The sequence below is a fragment of the Colobus angolensis genome, unplaced genomic scaffold, assembly GCF_000951035.1.
Source record: "Colobus angolensis palliatus isolate OR3802 unplaced genomic scaffold, Cang.pa_1.0 Scaffold130, whole genome shotgun sequence".
Lineage (NCBI taxonomy): Eukaryota > Metazoa > Chordata > Mammalia > Primates > Cercopithecidae > Colobus > Colobus angolensis.
In genome coordinates this window covers 5,139,737-5,148,465 of record NW_012114253.1, presented here as the reverse complement: position 1 = coordinate 5,148,465, position 8,729 = coordinate 5,139,737, and the positions used below count along the sequence as shown (strand labels likewise).

Sequence of the window (8,729 nt, the reverse complement as noted above, 5' to 3'; positions counted from 1 at the left end):
ATGCTATAGGAAATAGCCAGTTACAAAAAGAGAAATCCTGTATGATTCCACTTACATGAGTTATCTAGAAAAATTCACAGGAACAGAAAGTCGAGGCTGGGCCAGGTGACTCACACCTGTAAGCCCAGCACTTTGTGAATCTGAGGCAGGTGGATCACTTGAGGCCAGGAGTTTGAGACCAGCCTTGTCAAGATAGTGAAACCCCATCTCTACTAAAAATATGAAAAATTAGCCGGGTGTAGGGTGCACATGCCTGTAATCTCAGCTACTCGGGAGGCTGAGACACATGAATCTCTTGAGCCTGGGAGGTGGAGGTTGCAGTGAGCCAAGATCCCCCCACTACACTCCACCCTGGGCAATAAAGGAAGACAGTCTGAAAAAAAAAATAAATAAAAGGTAGAATGGTGGTTGCCAGGTACTGGAGGAGCAAGAAGAGAGGAGTTGTTGAATGGGTATAGGGTTTCAGATTTGCAAGATGAGAAAGTTCTGGAGATCTGTTTCACAACAACGTAAATGTACTTAACACTGTTGAACTGTACACTTAAAAATGGTTAAAATGGGCCAGGTGCAGTGGCTCACGCCTGTAATCCCAGCACTTTGGGAGGCCAAGGCAGTCAGATCACCAGAGGTCAGGAGTTCGAGACCAGGCTGGCCAACATGGTGAAACCCTGTCTCTACTAAAAGTACAAAAATTAGCTGGGCGTGGTGGCGCTTACCTGTAGTCCCAGCTACTCAGGAGGCTGAGGCACGAGAATCACTTGAACCCAGGAGGTGGAGGTTGCAGTGAGCCAATATTGTGCCACTGCACTCCAGCCTGGGCATAGAGTGAGACTCTGTCTCTAAATAAATAAATAAATACTGTATTTTTTTTTTTTTGAAAAGCCTCTGCCCTGCCCACTAAGGAGAAGGGGATCCCTAAAACCTGGGTCAAAACACGCTGCTCTGAAGAAAATCAGCTGTTCCCCCAGCCCTAAATGTGCTGGAGCAAAGGACGTGAGTGTTTCTGTGGACCAGAAGGGGGTCAGGGATGGAGGAAGCTGGTATGAGTTCAGCCCCAAACCTGGCAGATAGGGCTGCCTGGAGCAGCGAACAGGACTTAGCAGATAAAACTAAAGATTTTGCTGGATTGCTAGGGCTGGGGAAGGACTCAGAGACAAGCTGGTGGATAAAGCATCCCTGGCATCAGGGGACATGGAAATGCACGTATGTTACCCCAGCCACGTGTGGGTTGCAGGTGGGAGGTGTCTCTGGAGGAGAGAAAGTGCTACCAGCCCCTAGAGCACACAGCCATCCCCTGGTCGTGCCCATCAAACAAAACTTCCCTGTTCCTTTAGCCTTGCTGCCACCTCTCCCTTCCCCAGAGACCACATAGGTGTTTCCTGAAGCTGCTGTTACAAATCATCATGAACTAAATGACTTAAAACAACAGAGATGGACCCTCTCTCAGTTCCGGAGACCAGGAGATCAAAATCAGTCTCGCTGGGCTGAAATTCGGGTATCAGCAGGACCATCCCAGCTCCAAAGGCTTTAGGAGGAGAATTTCTCTTCTAGCTTCTGCCAGCATTCCTCAGCTAGTGGCTGCCTCACGCCAATCTCTGCCTCCCGGGTCACATGGCTTTTTCTTCTGTGTGTGTCAAATCTCCCTCTGCCTCTCCCTTATGATGACACTTGTGATGATATTTGGAGCCCATCCAGATAGTCCGGGACAATCTCCCCATCCCAAGATCTTCATTCAAAAACAAAGACTCTTTCCTTTTTTTCTTTTTCTTTTTTTTTTTTTTCAGATGGAGTTTTGCTCTTGTTGCTCAGGCTGGAGTGCAGTGGCGCGATCTCGGCTCACCGCAACCTCTGCCTCCTGGGTTCAAGCGATTCTCCTGCCTCAGCTTCCTGAGTAGCTGAGATTACAGGTGCCTGACACCACGCCCAGCTAATTTTGTATTTTTAGTAGAGACGGGGGTTTCTCTGTGTTAGTCAAGCTGATCTCGAACCCCCAACCTCAGGTGATCCGCCCACCTCGGCCTCCCAAAGTGCTGAGATTACAGGCGTGAGCCACTGCGCCCGGCCACACAGACTCTTTCTACGTGAAATAACTTACAGGTTCCGGGGATTAGGACCTAATATCTCTTGGGTGCCATTATTCCACCTACTGCAGGTTGGAAATCACCACGTGCCACCTGCAGCCGGCAGAATAGGAAAGAAAGAAGCCAGGCTCCTCTTTTCCACAACTCTAAGCCTTGCACCTGCATTTAGCCCTCATAGAAAAGGGTGAAGATTCCCCTTTATTAAACTGAGTCTTTTGTGTGGGAGTTGACTTTCCGACTCCTGAATTGAGAATGTTTTATGTCTGCTTCCTGGCAACAGATTCTTAGATGGAAACAGATTCTTAGAGGATGTTTCAGGACGTGCACCTGGGAGGGAGTGCAGGAGGTTTATCGGGGAGGGTGTTTCAGGACGCGCACCTGGGAGGGAGTGTGGGGCTCAGAGAGACACTGAACTGGGAAGCAGTTGCCTCATGGCTTCAGACAATGCATGGGGTATCTTGGGGGCTGGGGAAGGGCCTCAGGGTTGTCCTGCATTCAGAGAAGACAACCTGGCCTTTGTCCCTCCACACTGGATGTGGCTGTCCCCAGAAGGGGACACAACCAGGTGCTAGGCTGCTCCTAAGCACAGAAGTCAATTCCAGAAGAGAGACTTACGACACTTGCAGCAGCTGGGGGCGTGACTGCCTCCCCATAAAGGGGGGCACTCTGATATCTCTTGGGTGCCATTATTCCACTGACTGTAGGTTGGAAATCACCACATGCCAGCTGCAGCTGGCACCCACACCACAGCACCCACCACAGTGATCTCAAGTGACCATGGGACTTCTGTTGGCTTAAGCATGATGAGCAAACCTGAGCTGCCGAGAGAGAACTCCCTGCATGGAATAAGCATGTGAGGAGTGCGGGAGTCAATACAAAGTTACTTTATGATCATGTAACCCAAGCAGGTCCAGCCAATGCCATTTGGAGAGCTCCAGCCCAATAACTAGGTAGAAAGTGACTTTATTTACCAAAACTACCAATGGGGGAGTGGTTGGATTCAGATCCAAAGCAGCCACTTCGACTTTCTGGAGTGAAGGCAAGAGTTTAAGAAGGGAAATTTTGGCTGGGCGCAGTGACTCATGCCTGTAATCCCAGCACTTTGGGAGGCCAAAGCGGGTGGATCACCTGAGGTCAGGAGTTTGAGACCAGCCTGACCAACATGGTGAAACCCCATCTCTACTAAAAATACAAAAATTAGCTGGACGTGGTGGTGGATGCCTGTAATCCCAGGTACTTGGGAGGTGAGGCAGGAGAATCGCTTGAACCTGGAAGACCGGTGGCAGTGAACCAAGATCGTGCCACTGCACTCCAGTGTAGGGGACAGAGTGAGACTCTGTCTCAAAAAAAGAAAAGAAAAGAAAATGTGGTACAGGAGGCATGCAGGAATTGTGAGGAGTACAAGGTCTGTGTCTTCTTCCCCTAAAGCACGGGCTGACGTCATTTCAGCTATGTGCTGAGTCCCCCTAAAGCACGGGCTGACGTCATTTCAGCTATGTGCTGAGTCCCCCTAAAGCACAGGCTGACGTCATTTCAGCTATGTGCTGAGTTGTTGGCTAGCTGCCTGGAGGTAATCGCTTGAATTTTGCAGCTGGATCTCCAGGCTTGGTCTGTCTCAAGATTAGTCCCTGGAACTTCTTTGATTATTATTATTACTATTATTATTATCATTTAGAGACAGGGTTTCATTATGTTGCCCAGGCTGGTCTCAAACTCCTGGGCTCAAGGAATCCTTCCGTCTCAGCCTCCCAAAGCTCTGGGATTACAGGCATGAGCTACCACACCTGGCCTGGAACGTCTAAGTAAGCACGTAATCAGATATTAGCACACAGTTAGAGAAACGTGAAGGGGCTTTATGGCGGGAAAGGGAGGGATGTAGAGTCTATTTTAAGGTTAAGGGAAAAGGCTTCTGCAGTTCGCTTTAAGGTTACATCTTGAGACTAAAGAGAAGGGGAAAAGGTTGTAAAATGCATTTGAAGTTAAGCTGCTCTGGTACAATCACAAACCCCTCAGTTCAGTGGAGACACCCCTGGAAACCCATTGGGTTATTATCTTTTTTTTTTTTTTTTCCTTTTTTGAGATAGAATCTTGCTCTGTCGGCCAGGCTGGAGTACAGTGGCATTATCTTGGCTCACTGCAACCTCCGTCTCCCCAGCTCAAGCGATTCTCCTGCCTCAGCCTCCTGAGTAGCTGGGATTACATGCATGTGACACCACACCCGGCTAATTTTTGTATTTTTCGTAGAGATGGGGTTTCACCATGCTGGCCAGGCTGATCTGAAACTCCTGACCTCAGGTAATCCACCCACCTTGGCCTCCCAAAGTGCTGGGATTGCAGGCCTGAGCCACCGTGTCCGGCTGGGTTATTATCTTTTTAGGAGGAGGACAAGGAGGTCATTTAGTCATTTGCTCCACAATAATTTGTTGAGCACCTACTATGTCTGGGGCTCTTTTGCAGGTGCTGGGGATTCAGTGGTGACTAGGAAGCCCCTGGAGGGGAGCAGGACGTGCTCTGTGTCTGAGTCCCTTTCATCTCTGTCCACTAGGCTAGGTGAGGAACCTTCCTCACTGTGCCCAGACAGAGCCCTGGCACAAGGCAGGGCTGCCCCAGGGTAGGGAAGGTCCGAGCTTCCAGCCTGCCCTCCTCCAGACCCCAGAGCGTGGACTGGGCCTCAGCCACCCCTCCCCAGTCAACCCGTCTTCTACCTCCAGCTGCCTCTGGCCGCTTGTGTGTGAGGGTGGGTGAATCCTTTGGGATGAGCCTCACCAGAGCCTCTGCACTCTGAGTGCCTCCTCCCCAATTTTGCCACTTTCAATCCAACCAGAGGGGTGTTTTGGGTCTTGCTGACCAAGCCCCTGCCTCCAAGAGCAACTAAAACAGAGTCATCCTTGAGAGTTATGTTGAATGCTTAAAACCTCCAGGGAGGGGATTTTTTACTGCAACTTGCAAATTTCACCAGCCTGGCTGACCAAGCAGTCTTCACTCAGTAGCTCAGCTCCATCTCCTGTGCTGGGTACACCCGGGTGACTCTCACAGCTTTGCGTATCAGAGCAAAGGCTGAAAACACGTTTATATTACAGTACAACCCTATGTAAAATACACAGCCATACAAAGGGGTGAAGGCTGCTTTTTATGTACTGATACGAAGAACTTCTCTCCAGTATAACTATGAAGTGAAAGAGGCAAGGTGTGGAATACTGGGTGGCATATACTATCATTTATATAAGAAGGAGGTAGTAGGAGGACAGAAGAAAAGAGTAAAAGAGCCCCGGACATAGTAGGTGTTCAACAAATTCTTGTGGAGCAAATGACTAAATGACCTCCTTGTCCTTCCTCAAAAAAGATAACCCAATGGGTTTCCAGGGGCATCTCCACTAAACTGAAAAGTTTGTAATTGTAACCAAGCAGCTTAACTTTGAATGCATTTTATAACTTTTCTCTTTAGTCTTGAGATGTAACCTTGAAGGAACCTGCAGAAGCCTTTTTCCCTTAACCTTAAAATAGACTCCATGTCCTTCCCTTTCTCACAGTAAAGCCCCTTCAAATTTATCTAACTGTATGCTAGTATTTGAGGAGGAAGAGAAGAAGAAAAGGATACACACACATGTTTACTTGGTCATGCATAACATTTATTTGGAAAGACAAGAAACGGATAACAGTCACTACCTCCACCTACAGGTGGGTAAGGGACAGGGCAGGAGGGAGACTGAACTTGGAACCATGTGCATGTGGTACCTATTCAAGAGTAAGAATGACCCAGCCTGGGCAACATAACAAGACCCCCATCTCTACCGAAAAATGTAAAACCATTAGCTGGGAGTGGTGATGTAGATCTGTAGTCCAGCTACTCAGGAGGCTGAGGTGGGAGGACCACTTGAGCCTGGAAGGTCAAGGCTGCAGTGAGCCATGATCACGCCACTTCACTCCAGCCTGGGTGACGGAGTGAGACCCTGTCTCAAAAAAAAAAAAAAAAAGAGCTCAATCCAAGCTTAAGACATGAAATGAACACAATTTTAAAGTAAGTTATGTAAGTTTCTTGTGCCAGAGCAAGAGTTCCTATTTCTTCGCTATGTGGGCTCGGCTGAGATGGGTAGCAGCTGGTGACCCTGGCTTGATGTATTCATTCCACCAACACTTGCTGTGCCCCACCCCCGTGACACAGCTGTAAGCAAGGAGCTCACCTTAATCACTGGGGGTTGGGCCGCAGGTTCCTGGACCACACCCTAGACCTTCTGGGACCGGGAATTTGCAATGTTAGCAAGCACCCTTGATAATTTTTGAAACCACCAGAGGGTTAATAACCACCTAGTCTGGGCAGGCACTGTGGCTTATGCCTGTAATCTCAGCACTTTAGCCGGTAGAGGTAGGAGGATTGCTTGGATCGAGAAACTCGAGACCAGCCTGGGCAACATGGCGAAATCCGGTCTCTACAAAAAATACAAAACTCAGCCGGACATGGCGGTGCACACCTGTAGTCCCAGCTACTTGGGAGGCTGAGATGGGGAGGATCACTGGAGCCAGGGAGGTTGAGGCTGCAGTGAGCTGTGATTGCGCCACTGCGCTCTAGCATGGGTGATAGAGACCCTGTCTCAAAAACAAAACAAAACCACCAGTCCAGCACTTTGCCGAACTCCTTCATCAATTTCCAGGAGACACACACCCTAGAACTGAGACCCCAGAGCCTGGGCATGCTGCCACACACCGCCATCCTGACCACTCCCATCAGCTGCTCCCAACTGCCCTCTGCAGGTATTTGCCCTGACAGCTTCCAGCTGAGTCCTCCAGCAGCATGGCCAAGTCGACCACTCCAAGGCACTGACTTCCCAGAGCCCCTCCCCTTCCCAGCTGAAGGCCAGAGATGCCTAAGCAACTGGCCTCATACTCCCCTGGCCTGCAGCTCTGCAGGCACGAGCTGCCTGATAAATTGGCGATGAAGGGGTTCTGATGCCACCTGCTCCCCCGACTCTCAGTCACCAGGAAGCTCTGAGAGGGAAAATCAGTGCCACCTGGGCAGCTGCTGGCCCCTCCCCCTCTTAACAAGGGGGTGGGCTGCACAGGCCTGGACTGCATAACAGGGGAGGGCAGCGTGAGCCCTGGGGCATCTGAGACTGCTGTGCCGAGGGAGGGCTGTGGTGCAGGCCTGAGGATGGTCAGCGTGGAGGGCCGAGCCATGTCCTTCCAGAGTATCGTCCGCCTGTCCCTGGACAGCCCTGCCCATGCCGTTTGTGTGTTGGGCACAGAAATCTGCTTGGATCTCAGCGGGTGAGATGCTGGGAGCTCTGCCAGAGCTGGCAGACAGAGGCAGGCAGGCCTGGGACCCAGTCCCCTTGATCTGGGAGTCGGGGGTTACTTCTGTAGCCTCACCGTCCTGCCCCATCTTGGGGAGCCTTGGGTCTCTAGGCAGGGCTCCCAGTTCCGACCACTGCAGGATTCTGACTTAAATCCTGCCTCTGCCCTGTAGCAGCTGCCATGGACTCTTAGTGAGGCAAGCGCCTTGGCCTCTCTGTCCCCCATGTGTGAAACCGCGGGGAGGCTCGTCCACGGGGGGCTGTGAGGAGTAGGCCAGGGAGACTGCTAGATGCTGGAGCCTGCAGGTGGAGGTGACTGACAGCAGGGTCACAATACAACCTCCCGAGTCCCTTGCCCTGATCTTTTTCCTTAGGGGCATCCTTTGTGGCTCCTCCCTTTTTGGGAGTTGGGTGCTTATTACTAAGATGTAGCTGTGGTAACTTCTGCAGTGTTGGTAGCAGGGTGGGGTTTGGGCTGGAGCTTGTCAGAGCAAACACAGGGGTCCTCTGGGAGGGGGTGGTAGGAATAAGGACCCCAGAACACTCTGCCTCAACACCCAAAGGAGAATGAGGATTTGGGAGCCGTCCCCTCCCCCATGCCAGTCATCTCCTAGGCTGAGAAGGTGAGTGAGTGTGCCCTGACATGTGTCTCTTACCTGGCAAACCAGATGTGCCCCCCAGAAGTGCGAGTGCTTCACCATCCATGGCTCTGGGAGGGTCTTGATTGACGTGGCCAACACCGTGATTTCTGAGGAGGAGGACGCCACCATCTGGTGGCCCCTGTCTGATCCCACGTACGCCACAGTGAAGATGATGTCACCCAGCCCTGCTGCGGATGGGGATAAGGTAAGCCTCGGGGAAAGAGGTGAGGGGCATCTTCCAGGGATGGGAGCTAACACAGCAACTGCGGCTCCCTCCTGGCTGCAGATATGACTCGAGCCTGTGAAACACGTTGTTTTGCATGTCTGATCTTATCCAGTGTCTGCGCAACAGACCAGTGGGGTGGGCACGCCATGACCCCATTTCACAGAGAAATGGAGGCACCTAGAGAAGGTGCTCTGCCAAGTCAGCAACGAGCAGAACTGGGATTCAAGCTGGGGGAGTTCGTCTCAGTCATGCAAGCCCCTGACGGTGATGCTGGGCTGGCTTCCGACCTAGCCGCGCCACAGTCTGGCTTCAAGGTGTTAGCAGCGTTAACTCAGACAGGCTTTTGGTGAAGGCAGCTCTTCTGGATGTGGAGACTTTAAAGAGATGCAATAGCTAAGGTGTCCTAAATGCATGCTACATACCAGAGAGTTTGGATCATGTTCCGGAGTGTGGGCCTCTACCATGGCTTTATTTTATATATATATATATATAT

The 8,729-nt window shown here is 51.0% G+C and overlaps 2 protein-coding genes across 2 annotated transcripts in view; both read left to right on the top strand.

Moving 5' to 3' along the window:
- Positions 1 to 6,857, top strand: part of PADI4 (peptidyl arginine deiminase, type IV) — a 64,905-nt gene extending 58,048 nt beyond the window's left edge. Inside the window, exon 16 of the mRNA XM_011934076.1 lies at positions 6,831 to 6,857. Within this exon, the coding sequence (XP_011789466.1) occupies positions 6,831 to 6,857 (27 nt within the window). The remainder of the gene's footprint in view (positions 1 to 6,830) is intronic.
- A 326-nt stretch (positions 6,858 to 7,183) lies between these two features.
- Positions 7,184 to 8,729, top strand: part of PADI6 (peptidyl arginine deiminase, type VI) — a 31,417-nt gene continuing 29,871 nt past the window's right edge. Inside the window, exons 1-2 of the mRNA XM_011934052.1 lie at positions 7,184 to 7,343; positions 8,038 to 8,215. Coding sequence (XP_011789442.1) covers positions 7,228 to 7,343; positions 8,038 to 8,215 — 294 coding nt within the window. The 5' untranslated portion in view covers positions 7,184 to 7,227. The remainder of the gene's footprint in view (positions 7,344 to 8,037; positions 8,216 to 8,729) is intronic.